This window comes from Magnolia sinica, chromosome 4 (genome assembly GCF_029962835.1).
Source record: "Magnolia sinica isolate HGM2019 chromosome 4, MsV1, whole genome shotgun sequence".
NCBI classification, from domain to species: Eukaryota; Viridiplantae; Streptophyta; class Magnoliopsida; order Magnoliales; family Magnoliaceae; genus Magnolia; species Magnolia sinica.
In genome coordinates, this window is record NC_080576.1 from 125,983 (window position 1) to 143,241 (window position 17,259).

The 17,259-nt window shown below is 42.2% G+C and overlaps 1 protein-coding gene across 1 annotated transcript in view; it reads right to left on the reverse strand.

The window, feature by feature from the left end:
• Positions 1 to 1,799: 1,799 nt before the first annotated feature.
• The window catches only part of LOC131242026 (uncharacterized), a 31,861-nt gene continuing 16,401 nt past the window's right edge, over positions 1,800 to 17,259 (reverse strand). Inside the window, exons 2-4 of the mRNA XM_058240382.1 lie at positions 3,486 to 3,556; positions 3,154 to 3,240; positions 1,800 to 2,202 (exon numbers count right to left, since the gene is read on the reverse strand). Coding sequence (XP_058096365.1) covers positions 2,137 to 2,202; positions 3,154 to 3,240; positions 3,486 to 3,556 — 224 coding nt within the window. The 3' untranslated portion in view covers positions 1,800 to 2,136. The remainder of the gene's footprint in view (positions 2,203 to 3,153; positions 3,241 to 3,485; positions 3,557 to 17,259) is intronic.

Genomic DNA, 17,259 nt, shown 5'->3' on the forward strand with positions numbered 1-17,259 from the left:
TGCGTATCATCCAGTACACTCTGCCAGAGTCTCAAAGTTTTCCACGGGGAAAGATTGTAGCCGCAAGTCGCACTGAGGGGGCGGTGCGCACATATCGGACGAGGATTTCTGCACAAGGATTCTGGGCAGAGCCCACTGCCATGTTGGTAAGAAATCCAACCCGTCCATCCGCTTTGCAAGCTCATTTTAGAACATGCGACCAAAAATAAGATATATCCATAACTCAAATGGGCCACACAAGAGGAAACAGTGGGCATTTAGTGACCACCGTTGAAACATTTGTATTGCCACACAAGTTTTGTATCGGCCTAAGTTTTTCCTGTTTTCACTTCATCTCAGTGAAAATGATCTCATAAACGGTTTGGATGACATATAAACATCAAGGTAGAGCCTAAGAAGGTTTCAACGGTAGGCATTCCTTTCCCCACTGTTTCTTCTCCTATGTCCAACTTAAGTTTTGGACCCTCATCATTTTGGTCGCATGTCCTAAAATGAGCTTAAAAAGCGGATGAATTTCTTACAAACATAGCAAGAAATCCACACCATTTGAAAATTCACATTTTGAAAAGGATGGTTTCGAAGATGTAGATTCCATATTCAACAGATGCAGCCGAGCAAGATTTTCGGTGGGGACCATGTGATGAGCGGCTTGGATTTATCACAATTTGTAACATGACAAATGGGAAGAGTGCTATTCAAAATCTAACCGAAAACAAAAATAGTGAAGCGAGGAATCCTCAAGTGAAGGATCTCCAAACGCCCTGGCCCAAAAATGGAGGACCAATCATCTGGTGGGCCACGTCTGTGTACCGTCAACCAGTCTGAACTTTGTATCAGGGCTTTAGATGCATCCATTGCAGGAAATATATTAGAGATTTTTATACAATGTTCGATCAAAGAATTCTCTACATTACAATTCGGCCCATGTTTCAGGCATCCAAAATCACTGATTCACGCCATGCCCCCAACAAAAAATATCAGAAGATCCTAGCCATCCAACTTTGGGCTTATTTCAGCTGTAAGTGGAACAACAAACAATTGTTGTATTTTCTTTCTTGTCAATTTACTGGCCACCAATTGAAGGCTGGGATTTGACCATCGATGAACAGTGGGGCCCAGCATATCTACTCTCAATCCAGCTAAGCAGCAAAGCAATCAAAAGACAGAAAGACAGACCCACAACATACTTCAAATAATAGTTGAAAACTCGAAAAAAAAAAAAAGCGTTGATTTGAAGGCTCAATTAGAGAAGACTTGATATTTAATAATTATTAACTAATAAATTAGGTTTTCCTAATAATAGGCAGTTCTATTAGTATGAATATATTCTAATAGTAGTGCTTCTTTTAGTAGACACAGATGCCTTTGCCCCACCAACAGCAGCTCATCCTTTTATTAACGATTGCATGAACTATCAAATGACTCAGTTCAAATAACGCCGAGTCCTGTTCGAGTTAAGCAAGTAGGTGAACTGACTCATCCAGTCATTCTGAGTCTCAACCGATTCAAGCTTCCCACCAAGTTTCATAGTGACCGCACAATTCCTGGCTAAGTGGGGTTGAGTTGGCCGAGTTTTGAGTCAAGTCACCGACTTCTAAGGCTAAGATTTGAATTCAATAAGAACCACAGATGGGAGTTCTAAATTGATTTCAGATCCAAACGAATGTAAAACAAATCCCAATTTCCTTGATTTTAATATGGTTGAGTCACCTGGGAGTGCAAAGAAAAGCTCATTATATATGTGTGTGTGTGTGTGTGTGTGTGTGGAAAAACTGCCCGACGTTTTCACAGACCGGATGTGAGATTTTCTTGAGATTCAAGATTTATATGGCTTGAAATTACAAGTGATGACAAGGCCAACTTTTACATGAGCCATGGACTCTTTAGAGGAATTATTGATTTGTTGTATCTACTATACTACCAAAAATCAAACATAAAGCCTATGTTATTAGTGGTCGAAAATCAATTATCAGTGCCTCTTCTTACCCTTCTTCTTCCCATTACCTTTCTACTTCTTTCCTTTGCCAAAGTTCCGCTTGTTTTCGCCATCTCTTGATGATGAAGGGGCTCTCAAAAGACGCTCCACGTTCAGTACGCCCTTCTTGAAATGGCCCTCACTTGCCTTGAGAACTGTCTTCACCCTTGAATTTCTCCACTACTGTTTTTATTTCTGTGCTTCAGAGACTCTGTGAGCATCGGCGCCTGAAAAAGATATCATTTGGTCAGGAGTAGACAGTATACAGATTGGAATAGGGTTGTCAACCGATTGGGTTTGGGTTGGGTCTAATAGCACTCTTACCTGGGCTAACCGGGTTCTGGTCTTGCCAGGTCAAGTCATTTTGGGTCCAATGTCCAGTTCCTGAAGACTCAGACATGGATCGGATTGGGTTTGGGTACCCACAGGGTCTTTGGATCTAGGTTTCAAGTTGGGTTTGGGACAAATAAGAGCACTTACATGATTGGGCCACCCAATAGATGGATTAGATTGCACACACGTGCCACTCAGACATGTCCATGGTGTGCTCTCTTACATGTTTGTGGCTTAGGAAACCTTATTTCTTTTGCCAGAATAATCAATCTATATTAGCTCCGTTAAAATTTACTAATAAAACTAATTGTACCTAAATGGACCTTTAACTGGGTTCATCACATAGACCCAATCCAAATCCAGCTAGACCCAAATTTTTAACCAGGTCCAAAAGGTAAGGCCAGAACCGGATTAACAGGTTCAATAAATGGGACTCTTGACCCATTAAAGACAGGTCAGGCCCATCAGGTACCGTGGATCGGGTACCCATAGACAACCCTAGATTGGAAGGAGAGGAATTAAAGGGTGCAACACACCCATCCACAAATGCTCACTTGGAGCCATGTGTTCAGCCATGTCCGATGATCCACACCTTGTTCTAATGGACCCCACCATTGATGGAAACCTTGTGAATTGTCAAGATTGCCAGAGTTCCTAAGCCTTTGATCAAAGGCCAACATATAGATGGTTAACAAATAACAATGGTCGACATCCGATGGAAAACATTCCAAAGAATGGTTGGGATCTTCCAATCAGGAAGATATTGAGGCATCCTTGCCAGCTATGCGCGGAATTCTATATTCCTGCAAGAAGTCAGATAAAAAGCTGAGACAGGAAACAATCACCTCTTGTAACACCTTCTGTTCTCTTTCCTTCTGTTTTTTTATCATCACACTAGCTACACTTAACGGCATCCGCTGTTTCTTTGGAGGCTGTCAAGAATAGGCAAATGAAATCAAGCGATTAGAATACAGTCTTGCAGGACTTGCCTAGACACTCAAAACATCACGACTCGGCCGAAACGATGTTTGCTCGGTTTGACTCTTTCGTAAGATGAGGTGAAGGGAGGAACACAACTCGTTTCATTCTCAAGAAAAGATGAGCTGACTAGGTTTCAAGCAATTCTTGATTCCATGCATGAAGTTAAGAAAAGGTAAGCTGCATCTACTGAGTTCACCTTTCCACCCAAGGTAACAACTTTCTGGTTCTTCAATGCCTTCCTCTCTTTCCAGCTCATATGTGGAGAACCTAGAGAGAGCAACATCAATATGCAGAGCAACGGAGAGATGAATTAGCGAACATGAAATAATGAATGGAACTCAAATTCATACAAGAACCCATTGTGTACTAGCAATACAAATAGGAATTACGAATCTCAACCCAAGGAAATGCGGCCTGCTCAGGTCGTTTGTTTGTAAATGCAGAAGTCATGCTGTGGTGATCCAGGCCATTGATCTGATGGGTTCATGCTGGACGGAAAATCGCCCAAGAATCTCCTTAATGGGACAATCTTAACCCTTCCATTTGTGGCCTGTGAATAAAAAATCACAAAAAGAAATGCAGCAACTGTCCAGAGTCATCTGGAAGATAGCCACGATCTTGCAATGTAGGAGAATTATGGGGCATAGTCCATCCACAATGGGACCCATAAGAGATTCAACAGTCTGGATAAATGAACAGAAAATGCAGGAAACAAAGAAAATCCCCAGGTTGAATATCATACAATTTCCCTAATGCTGACGTACGCACAAGCATGGCTAAACTGCATTTCTCTTCGTTGTTCTTTAACCTTTTGGGTGAAACCAAGCATAGTTAGAAGAACTTTCCCAAACCAAGATAGCTGCATCTGTCCCCCCATCGAATTCTTGCTGGGAAAAAACATCTATGGATCCCTCACTTCCTGGTTAAATTTCTTAGTTCTAAACCAAAATGTATGGCAGACTTCTTCAATTACTCTTAGAACTAGGACCAAGGTAATTCAAAAAGCAGTTACATGACGGCCTTTGCTTTACAGTAATGGCGGTACCCATCATATGATACAGAGCTGTAACATCTGGCCCTTAAACAGGCCGATGCATTTTTCCTTATTAAAAAAATGACAGTTACAGGGGTAACGGCCATTATGATAAAATAGGCCGTGAACGGCCAATACGGGGCTGATTCATTTTTTCTTTTAAATAAATAAATTTTCAAAAAAAAAAAAAAAAAAAGACCATTACAGGAGTTAACAGCCATTATGGGGTGCCATGATGACTGTTAAGGGCCATATCTTAATGGCCCCAAAGCTAGCCATTACAGCCACCATTCCTGTTACTGGATACCTTGACAAGGACTACCACATTTGCTATATACTATCCAGCCTATGGCTGACCCACTAATTAAAATTCAACTTTGACACTCTCAGGAAGCATCATCATCTCAACCTAGCTTCATTTGAGATGCACATGGCCCAACTCAATGGTAATGGATGAAACTAAGACCTAGACATGACTAAAAAGTATCACTCCTTACTACCCAGATTCAAAATATTGGTATCCTTATCATTCTTTTTCCAAACAACTGATATATATCAGACTTCAACAAATATGTCATTGTAACAGTCACATAGTTTTATATCTTTTCAAGTAAAAACTGAAAGGAGAAAAAAAACCCAGATAAATCAGAAAAAATGGAAATGCCTGTTGTGACATTTATGTTGCCTTGTATCTTTTTATGCAGAGGTCGATTTCAAAGTTTTTAATATCGGTATCATGGGCCATAATGGTTGGGCCCAAAAACGATACAATACCAGGGTGTATCAGACCCATATTGGACGTTTCTTTTTTCTTTTTCTTTTTTCTTTTTTTGCCCAAGAACCTTGACAAATTATTGGAAAAATAGGAAAAATGTAAAATATTAGAATCTATCTTTTAGTGTTTTTAGAGTGCATTCAATGGCCTGAATCAAACCATTCTTTGATAAAATGCTTTCTATCAGTTTGACCTGCTGAAATTCAAACAGCTTGGCCATAATCAAAACACAAATCAAGCACAATTTGGTGGCCTAGGTCCCATTACATTGAAATACAAGAAAATGATTTTTTTTTTTTTAATGAAAACAAAGTTGTTTGACCCTTCTTTGCTCTGATACATTGAATTCCACCCAAATCTTGCTTTGATTCTCAACATAGGCCCCTACTCAAAAATGTTTCTCTAAGCTATGCCTATCCCATTTCTTCTGTTGTCCTTTCCTATATACCAAGTTTATAACCATAAATACAACATTTGAGATATTAAAAAAAGAAGAAAAAGAAAAGTTTATATCCATCAATTGCCTTAGTTTTGGCACCCATTCCACTTGCTCTCCCATACACCTCCTTTGTACTTTAGCCCATTGATAAAGTCCTGAGGGTAGTGAACAACAAGACAAGGCCATCAATGGGATCAATGTACGTGTCAGTGTGGATCATGAAAGAGGCCATCAAGATTGCCGCCCTTCAATGCTTACAAGCGGGTGCATTGTGCAATTAAATTCAAGTAGATTGACCTTCGCACCTTGATCACAGTCTCGATAGTCATCCTAATCATCAAAATTGGCACCTACGATTAGGGGTGTACACGAACCGAGCTAGCTCAGTTACCTCGCTCGACTCGACTCGAAAAAGCTTGATTCAACTCAGTTCGAAGCTGAGTTCAAGCCGAGTCGAGCTGATTTTTTGAGCTTGAAAATGAGTTCGAGCCGAGTTCGAGCAGGCCCCAGCTCGACTCAACTCGGATCAAATCCAGCTCGGATCGAACCAGATTGGTGACTCGGTTACTTTGCCATTGATGTTGCTCACCAACTATTTGATAAAATGACTCAACGAGATGTGGTTGGTGGCAAGCAAGGTATGTACATTAAACAAATACCTTTTTCTCTTCTTCTTCTTCTTCTTCTTCTTCCTTTTTTGGTTTTGGTTTTTATGTTACTTAGAAGGTGTTTGATAAAACACCTGTAAAACCATTGCCTCTGTTTGTAAAAGTAGGTTTTTGAAGTTGCAGTTTAGGTGTTTGTGGAAATGCCTCAATGGCGAACTTGGCTCGAACTCAGCCCGAGCTGCTGACCGAACCGAGCCGAGATGGCCAATCAGGCTTGAGGACCGAGCCGAGCCGAGTTCGAGCTGAGGTCAACTAGTGTTCGAGCCGAGTTGAGCTGAGGCCAGCTCGACTCGGTTCGACTCGATGTACACCCCTACTTATGAAAATGTCTTCTATGGCCAACAGATCTTTGAAAAGTTCATAACTATTGTATCATGCTTGATCACTTGATCTCTCAGCCTATGGATGCTAAGGAAGAGTTCTCAGATTTGTCACTTGAGGGAAAATACAGACAGTGGCATTCTATAGATGGAATATAAAACGAAGGCTAATGAGGAAGAAATTGTAGTGTCGGAGATAGAAGCTGAATGGGTCAAGGAGAAATTTTCCATGGCATTGTGAACACCAAGAGAAAACATGTGTATCCAAAGTCTTATGGTGATGGGCATATGGTGGAGGACAAGCTAGATGACTGTTAGTTGTTGTGGATTTCTACTCAGCTTTTAATTGGCAATGGATGGTTACAAACATCACTAGACAATTTGAAATTTCGTTGAATCTCGGATGAACTGATGAAGAAGATGCTTGATTGGAGTCTACAATCAAACAAGAGGTCAAAAGTGTAATTTTTTTTATTTGAGGACTAATAAAGCTCCTAGTGAAGGTATTCCAGAATGGTAACGGTGGCCATAACAACTACCACCATTACCTTTGCGATACGGGTTGTAACAGCTGTTATGGCCCCCATAACAGCCTTTACATTCTCTTTCTTTTTATTGGGAAAAAAACCCCAAAGAACTTGTATCGGCACCGTAATGGACCATTACAGACTTTACAGGGGGCATAACAGGCCGTTATGGGGTCTGTAACAACCTATACGGATCAATTTTCCTTGACGGCCTTTACAACTCTGTAACATGTAGCAGTTACCACCGTTACCTTTACGTAATGGCCTTTACGACACACCATGCTCCTGGTCCTGATAAATTCCCATTTGTGTTTTCCATGTTTTTTAGGATGTGGTGAAAGGGAACTTGCTTAGAAAGGAATAATCAATGCTTTAGGAATCGGGAGAGGCGAGCATTGGAGGCCTTTGGCAGAGAGAGAGAGAGAGAGAGAGAGAGAGAGAGATTGCTTTTATTTTTATTTCTGAATTAGGGATTGCTTTTATCTCGAAAGAATTAGGGCGTCATTCATTACTCATGTGACATGTTACTAAAACAGGTGCAGAGGATCTTAGAGGCTTTAGACCTGTAAGTTTGATCGGAAGCCCTTACAAGATATTGGCTTGAGCAATGGCTACTAGGCTAAGCAGTAAGCACTGAGGGGGTCACTTCCAAGTCTCAGGGGGGCGCTTCTTCATTGCAGACAAATTGTTGAATGCACACTCATTGCTCATGAATGTTTTAATGCAAGACACAAGAAGGATAAGCCGGATCTTATATTCAAATTAGATATGGAAAAGGCTTATGAGCATGTGAATTAGGAATCTCCAGTATATGTTGCACAAGATGGACTTAATGGAAAAGGTGGTTGGCAGACATCTACTCAGAGTATTTGGTTCTCACTAATGGCTCCCTTCGGGATTCTGTTGAGGTGATGAGGCATCCACCAAGGAGACTTGCTTTCCCCATTCTTCTTTGTAGTGATTGATGAAGCTCTTAGTAGAATGGTGGATAAGACAGTTGACGAAGGATTAGACAGCTTTCAGGTCTCTGTTTCCACATCTGCAATATGCTGATGACACCATCTTGTTCTACGATGCAAAGAGTGATCAAAATGCTAATTTGTGAATGGTCTCAAGATGTATTGAGGTTCTATTAAACGAGAAGATTAATTTGACTAAAAATGAATTTCTTCCCAGGCTGTCTTTAAGGATGGGGTCCAAGCAATGGCCTCAATTTTGGGTTGTACCCCAGGCAGTCTTCCATCTTCACCTCGGGCTTCCTCTTTGTATTCACAACCCTGGCAAAAGCCTTTACGGTGATTGAAAGAATGGAAAAATTATCAGCTTGGAAAAGTATATATCCTCTGTAAGCTGGATAACTTTAATCAAAGCAGCCTTATCAAATGTACTGATCTATTTCATTTCTTTGTTTAAATGTCCAGTTATGTCATCAACCAATTGAGAAGTTACAATGGGATATCCCCTGGAAAGGCATTTTAGAGGAGAAGAAATTCCATATAGTTAGGTGGAAAGTAGTGTGACATCCAAAGGAATTAGGTGGTATGGGTATAAAGGACCTTTGAACCACGAACCGGGCTTTATTAGGCAAATGGCTTTGAAAGTTTGGAACGGAAGTAAACATGTTGTGGATGCAAGTTATAAATATGGTCTCAAGAGAGGCTGGTCTTCACCCGTGACTTTCTTTGTACGGAGACTCATGTGATTCAAAGGCCCATTTTTTTTTCTTTTATTAAAAGATAATGCAATTTATTAAGAGCCGAAAGGCCAACAAGAGAAAAAGAAAATACAGACTACCACACAGGGCACCCAATCCCTAATACACAAATTAGCCCGGATGATAGCCCCTAGAGTAGAACTGTTTCTATTACAGAAACAACAGTTATTCCTCTCACCTCAGATAGTCCAGAGAACGGCGGGCGGAGCAACCACAGACTTGGCCCTGCACTTTCTTTCGACTCGACTGGCATGCCAAGTGTGGAACAGACCCTCAATAAAGCTTGGCATCACCCATGAAACATTAAAAGAATGCAGAACACCATTCCATGCATCTATAGCAAAGGGGCAGTGGATGAATAGATGGTCAACTGACTCTGCATCTTTGAAGCAAACGAGACAAATGTTTGGCAGCACCATATCCCTTTTGCGAAGATTGTCGATGATAAGGACCATATTCCTGCCAACAAACCAAGTGAAAGCCGAGACTTTAGAAGAGGCAACGTAGGGCCAAACAAGGCCAATCTGCAAGAGACCCAGATTCCTAGTCTGGGAAATGAGAAAATAGGACCTTGCCAAGAAAATTCCCTACTAATCCTTCAGCCAAATCAGTGAATCTTTCACACCTGGAGCAAGCTGGATCCCCTGCAACCGAGAAAGAAGCCGCACCTATTATCGATCTCCAAACATAACAGACGCCGCCAGCAACAGAAACCCATGCACCCCCATTCCCCGAGGCTGAGAAATAAAGTGTGACGGAAAACCATCAACAGAATAGAGCCTAGCAAGACGAGGGAAATTCAAGCAAAGTGAGGACTCCCACTCTAAACATCTTCTTAGAATCTGACTTGAACCTTATTCCCAACAGCAAAACCCATACCAGTAAACACTTTCCTCGCAACCTGGCCAACAGCCTTTCAAAGATAGGACGCCCGATATAGAGACGAATCCATCGTCCACCAACCCATGTTGGAGGTGCCATACTCACCAGCAATGATGTTCCTCCACATGTTGCCCACCTCCAAATCTCCAAATTCACTTCCCAATAAAGCTGAATTTATGTCATCAAGCCGCCTAATACCCACACCTCCATCAGCATATGGTCTATACACCTCCCTCCAATTCAACAAAAGAAATATTCCCTTAGTCGCTCTACCTTGCCAAAGGAAGTCCCTCCTTAACCTATCAATCCTGGCAAGAATAGACTTAGGACACCGGAATAGTGAAATAAAATAGAGACGAATATTGGATAGGGCATCCTTAATTAAAGTCATTCTGCCCCCAAGGGATGGGAGTCTACTTTTCCACGATGAATGCTCGCTCTCCATTCTCCTAATCACCTTATTCCATAGATGTTTCGCGGGCTTATCGACGCGAAGAGGTAAGCCAAGGTAAGAAGAACAGAGAGACCCTACCCAACAACCGAAAATACCAGCCAAACGAGATACCTCCTCCTCAGACAACTGAATCCCAATAAGCCTACTTTTAGCCAGATTATCTCTGATCCCCGACACAACTTCAAGAAATTTGATAATCTTCCTAAAATTGTCCACCATTGACTCATTAGCCTCGTAAAAAATAAGGGTATCGTCGGCAAACTAAAGATGGCTAATGCATTGGGGAACATTTTCGACCGCAAAGCCTCGAAAGAGGCCCATAGATTGACCCTTGACTGGCATCTGACTTAGGACTCCAAAGACCACCACGAACAAAAAGGGAGAAAGGGGATACCTTTGGGAAGGCCCATTGAGGCTTTAAGAAGCCAAACAAAGAGCCTTATTTATTAATGAGAATAGAGAATCTCATAGACGAGACACGGGCTTAGATACAATGTCTCCGCTTAGCTCCACACCTAATATGAGCCAACATATAATCCAAGAAGGACCGATCAACGTGATTGGACGCCTCTTCCAGATCCAACTTACCGATGACTCCTTGCCTACCAACCTTGAGACACGAGTCAAGGCAATCATGGGAAATAAGAGCATTGTTGAGGATCTGTCTACTGAAGATGAATGTACTCTGCAACGGAGAAATAACCTTAAGAAGCACAGCCTTTAGCCTATGGCTAAGAATCTTGGCAATAATTTTATAGAGACTGCCAATAAGGTTGATGGGCCTGAAATCTTTTAAGTATTTAGCAACTCTGGGCTTCAGGATAAGGGCTATGAAAGAACAACCTGTTGAGGGACGAATATTGCATATTAGACCCCAGTTATTACCTGAATTTACGAACATAATACTATTTAACGGCCCATTTTAATCGTGTTTGTAATGCAAGGTGTATTTAGGAGCTTGAACTGAAAATTGGTACTAAAAGCGTGGATTTGACGCTCTGAAGCCACCAAGGCAACGGACGGACCCCAGAGGACCGAGATCGAAGAATTTACACGCCAAAGATTCGAGAAAATCACGCCACTCACATTTAACGGGCTCGAAAATCATCCAGAATGTGAGATCACAGGGTTCCAACCATCCGTTCGGCTCGAAACTTTATATATGGCCTGAGGACCATAAATTAACTGTACATGTCAAATTTCAGTCATTGGATCATTGTAGAAGTGGCTCAACGGACAGATCAACCCATAAATTCTCGATTTGGGGCCTGCCTGATATCTGGATGTGCTTCAAATTTTGTCTCAACCCTTTAAATGAGATGACAAAGCGAATGGACGGAACTGATTCCACATGTACATCACAGTGGACCCTACATGTGTAGCGCATGTACATGTGGTACATGCGCCCGCGGCGCACCAACTAATCCGGTCAAACGTAGTTAACCCGCCATCTCCCCGCACCAGCGTCCAGCGAACGAACGCTGGTCGGATGGGTTTTGATAGTGGGCCCCACTCATCACCCATATCAATGATCTGGACTGTCCATTCACTCCAGAGGTGGGGTGTGACCCTCACCTAGGTGGCCGTTTGGCCCCTTGCACACATACACACGTGGATTGTCAAAAAACGCAGCATGGACATCAAATTGATTTTATATAGTGGACCGCACCAAAACCCGATAAAAACCACTTCTTCCTGACTGAAATTTTGCCAAGAATCCAACGAACGGGGTGGATTTCACCGAAAACATCACCATAGGGCCCACCGAGCATCTCAGTGCAAGAAATTCACAGGCAGCGCTCGTCCGCGAGTTCCGGCTGTTCCAGGACGTTGTGGCCCACCACCTGTGACCGGTTGCATGATCCAGACCATCCAAACGAGGGAAGGGAATTTCATCTGTCATCATGCTAACAGATTGGATCGGAAGTGATCCAATGGACAACAATCACTGTCCGATCTGGACCTACACAAAGGTTGTGCGGTTTTCGCTACTACGTAAGCCTTTACGCACGAAACCGACAGACTCCACCGACTTTAGCATATTCCACCGCCCCTCCTTGCTCTATAAAAGGAAAAAAAAGAGAGAGTGAAGGGGATCCAATCTTTGGGGAACGTGGAGCAGCGGTGGAGGCATCTGGTACACGTGGAAGAGTTTTGCTTTTTCTTATCTTTTTATTTTTTGTTTAAGAGATTATAACTTGATCATATCCATGGTTGGCTAAACCTCTTTGCTAGGGCTAAGAGGTGAAGCTTGTAGCGTGATTGGGGTGTTAGCTTTGATTTGATTTATGTTTATTGAACTCTCATGGATTCTAGTTTGATTATAAGGAATGTTTTTAGTTTTAATGGTTTGTTGTGACTCAAATTATAATAGATCTGCGATAGCTTGAGATATTCTCTTTTCTTGCATTGAGATTGTGAACTTGAGAACCCTGTTGTTCACCATCGTCTCATGGGCATGGTTGGGTGATGGAACCTTTCCTAACTTTCACAATTCTCTCACAATTGGCTATGAGATTGGTAAATTGTTGTTGTTTGCATAGTCTACTGGGCATGGTTAGGTGACGGAATCACTGCCAAATCTTCGCCATTCTTATCTATTGATGATTAGACCCATGAGAAGTTCAGAGATCTGACAAATTTCTTCCTACCAATTGGATATAATGGACTCTGATTCCAGTTGTGTCCTTCAATCAATGCAAGGTAGCTTCCCAATTGCTACAAGTGGATCCTTGGCACCCTAGTTCCCTACTTTGAATTTCACGAGTTTTAGTTAAATAAATTCACAATTATATCCTTCCTTTTACCTGATTTAGATTTCATCTTATCCTAGTTCTAATTCAAGTTATTTTCAGATTACGTACAAGGTTCAGTCCCTGTGGATTCGACCTCGGTCTTACCGAGTTTATTACTACATCACGACCCTATACTTGGGGTGTGAACACAACCCATCTCAGACAGGATACGACCAAAGTATTAAAAAATAAATAAATAAATCATCAACGAAGCCCAACAAATCCGACTTGATCATCTCCCAGAAAATCTGAAAGAAGGCCAAGGGAAGCCCATTTGTACCAGGAGCTTTGTCCCTACTAAGATCCATGACAACAACATTGACCTCCTCCACCCAAGCAGGCTTCTCGACCACACCCAATCAAAGGCCAAGTTATCAAGACTTGACCACACCCAATCCTCACCTAAGAGCAGATTTGAGTAGAAGCTAACAATAGCATCACAAATTGAGCTCTTGTTAACTAGCCTCTTCCGATCCACCAAAAGCGAGGAGATACAATTGACCTGGGCTCTAGCATTATCTCAGGGAAAAACTTAGAATTCTCATCTCCTTACTAGAGCCAGATTGTCTAAGAGTACTAGAGCCACTTGATCTCCTTTAAGTCTAGAACTGTAATTGGTAGAGAGCTTATCTTTAACGGATTTATCACCATCGAATAGCAAGCCTCCTCCTTCCTTGATGTCCAAAGCTTAAATCTAACGAAGGATAGAATCCATCTCGATCTCCCTCTGCCCAAACACATCTTTCTTCCACACCTTGAGCATGATTTCAACAACTTTAGCTTCTGATAGGGCTTGAAACTAGTACAACCTTCAACCCCAAAAGAGGACCACCAGCCTGAGACCATGGCCTGATAACCCTCAGCTTTAAGCCAAGCCAACTTGAACAAAAAAAGACTTAGGACCCCAATCCACATAAAACTCCACAAGAATAAGGTACTGATCATATACAAGCTTTAAAATGCCCCTTTGGCACGCGCCAAGGGGAATCTTTGCACCTACATGGGAGAAACCAAAAATCTATCCAACTTCAACATGATTAGACTTTCCTAGCCATTAGACCAAGTGAACTTAACACCTCACAAAGGGAGGTCTAGCAGTTCTTGCTTGAGAACCCAATTTAAAAAAGCCTTAGATGCTACGAGTGACATGATCGCCATGGAGCTCCTCTTGGGTGAAAGACTGTCATGCCATGGAAACAGAGCCTAAGCCCCCGACTCCGATCTTGAGGTGCAACTCAGAATTTTATTTTTATTTTTATTTATTTATTTATTTGTTTATTTGTACAATTAGTTCAGTAGTGTTCCCCCTTAACCATGAATGATATACAACATCGCAAACAAAATGTGATATACAAGATCGCAAAAAAAAATGTGAGGGTAACCCAAAATGAGATGTTATTTCATTTCCAAATATATACAACTGTTTAATTACATTGCTATATTCCCAAAAGAATAATGCAGGACATGAAAATTAACTATGATATGCAAGATCTCAAGCTTTAGATCATACTAATTCAGAAACAATCACATAAAAATTCCACGTCCCACACAAAAGTTCAATCATTTAAGCAAGGGGAATCTATGCGGGTCTAGGCCTGCACATATTAGAGTTAGATCACTAAAAATTATGGACCAAACAATACTCAAAAGGAAGTATAGTCATCCACACATGCACAGAAATATATTCCCAATCCAAGGGATTCACAGGTTTCAATCCAGAGAACCCTAGGGTTAAGGAAAATGGACAAATAAATTGGAATTAATGCAACCTAGGGTTAGGGTTAGGGTTATGGAAGGTAAGTACGAGAGGGATGAAAGAGGTGAGAAAACGGAACATGTCGACAGTCCTTACGTGCGAAAAGTAGGCCAGACCTGACGCACGTGCGCAGGGGCCTGGCCGCACGTATGAGGGGGCCCCAGGTCCAGAAACCAACTCCTTGAGTCTGGTCGGCCAAAGGTGGGCTCCAAAACCCCCGAGTTTCGGCTCGATCCGATGTGTGGTCTGTGCGTTGTGCTCCGCTGAAGTTTCAGCCCTCCTGCAAAGCCGGATTCTGGAATTTTGCTGTAAAGAGAAAAATTGTTGCAATAAAGGACGGATTTGAGGCATAGATGATTGTAAGAGATGAAAGGCGTGGATAGTAGAAGATGGGGGGCAAATCGGGATAAATGTGGCTTCACACCATGGTAGTCTGCCCTTCAAGGAATGGAGGGTTTCGCACCCAATTAGATTTCCACAACTCAGAACCTCAGAGTAGAAAAACGCAGGAATTTTTTTATTAATCTTCAATCCAAAAAAAAAAAAAAAAAACACCTGCAAGGGGTGCCTATTTATAAGAAAACCATATACCCCAAAACTCGCGCCATGTGCGCAACCTATTACTTGGCGATGAAGTAATAAAAAAATAACAACTAATCAAAGTAATCCAAACCGTCCATGATACTCTAAATAACAATAATAAGCAAAACCTAAAATACGAGATTAATTAGACTAGTAGGCCACGATCATGAGAACCCATGGTGGGCTTTACATGGCTATCGGGCCCACTCAAACGAACCAAAACGCATTCTAACTAGGAGGCCCTCCCTAGACGTCGTCATCGATCCAGATCGATGGTGGGATCCTCCTTGCGTACATGCGTAGGGAGGGCGTGCATTTGCGTGTGATATCCCCATCAACTCTCCTTGGCTGCGAAGATTTTGTCACTGGCGAAACAAAACTCTTGAACCACTCCAAGATGTCAGGATCAAGTCTCTTAAGCTCCTCCTCAGTGAGCCACGTACTGTTTGAAGCTAGGCATGACTTCCACTTAACCAGGTACTTCTGAAACCCGCCGTCCAACGTTGATACCATCTGATGGTCCAAAATATCCTCTATTTCCTCGCTGGGTGTGGGAAGGTTAGGTATGGGAGGTAGAGGCTAGGAATAAATGTCGGGAAGATGTCGTGGGTCAAGGGACAAATCTGGGGAATCATGATGGGTGCGCGAAGGGCTGGACAAAGTATCAGTGGTCCCCTGAAAAGTAACTAGATCCTCTACATTGAATGTGGAACTAATTCTCATAGAAGGTGGAAGATCTACCACATACGCAATGAGACCATTTCATTTTATAATTTTGAAGGGCTAAGCGCTAAGCGCGTGTAATTTACGAACGGCCCCCCGAGGATACCGCTTGGGCCTAATGCGGACCATCACAGAATCCCCTACATTGAATTCCTTGAAACTTTTATGCTAGTCTGCAGAAAATTTGTAATGTTTATTACTAGTAGTGATCTTTCGCCTGATTTCTTAATACAATGAATAAATGTGATGTGCAAAAGACTGCAAACTTTGACGGCCTATGGGACAGTGACATAGGGACAAGATCAATAAGCTTCCTCAGCTTATAACCAGTAACAACCTCAAAAGGACTTGAACCTGTAGACCTATTGACAGAACTATTGAACGCAAACTCGGCTATAGGTAGTACGGTGTCCCGTCTTGGTTTGCTCTCATACTAAACATCTGAGCAAACTTCCTAAGCTTTTATTGACCACCTCAGTCTGACCATCGGTCTGAGGGGGGTAAGTAGAAGAAAATTGGAGCCATAGTGTCTTCCAAAAGTAACTCATGAATCGCACGTCCCGGTCAAACACTATGGTTTTTAGTAACCCATGTAGTTTGACGACCTCACTAAAGAACAGCTTGGCAACATGAGATGCGTCGGAGGTCTTAGAACAAGGAATGAAGTGGGCCATTTTAGAAAAACGGTCCACGACAACAAATATGGAATTGTGTTTCTGAATCGTTTTGGGAAGTTCAAGCACGAAGTCCATACTGATGTCCTGGACTAGCAAAGGCGTGTATAATCCTGTGTTTTGTTTCCTTTGCTTTACCAGTTGACAAGTACGACATTGCCCTATAATTCTGGTCATGTCTCGCTTGAGGCTTAGCCAATGAAACCTATCATCCACTAGGGCAATGGTCTTGTCTCGACCGAAATGACCTGCGACCCCTCCTGAATGTTACTCCCAGACAAGAAAATCGCGGAAGGAAGTGTGTGGTATGCACAAGCGGTCACTCCTAAACAAATACCCGTCTAAAATCAAATACTCACTGCTAGCTCCTAACGGACTCTCTAACAACGACGCGCACACAACTCCAAAATCTAGACACTCAGAATAATCTTCTTTGATGCGCTCGAGGCCCGTGACTTCGAGACTCATGGAATTGAGTAATGCGACTTGACGACTCAATGTGTCGGCAGACTTATTCTCTACACCGGCCTTGTGCTTAAGTACAAAAGTATACTCTTTAAGGAATTGAACCCACTTGGTGTGCCTAAGGTTTAATTTCTTCTGAGAGTTCAGATATCTCAAGGCCTCG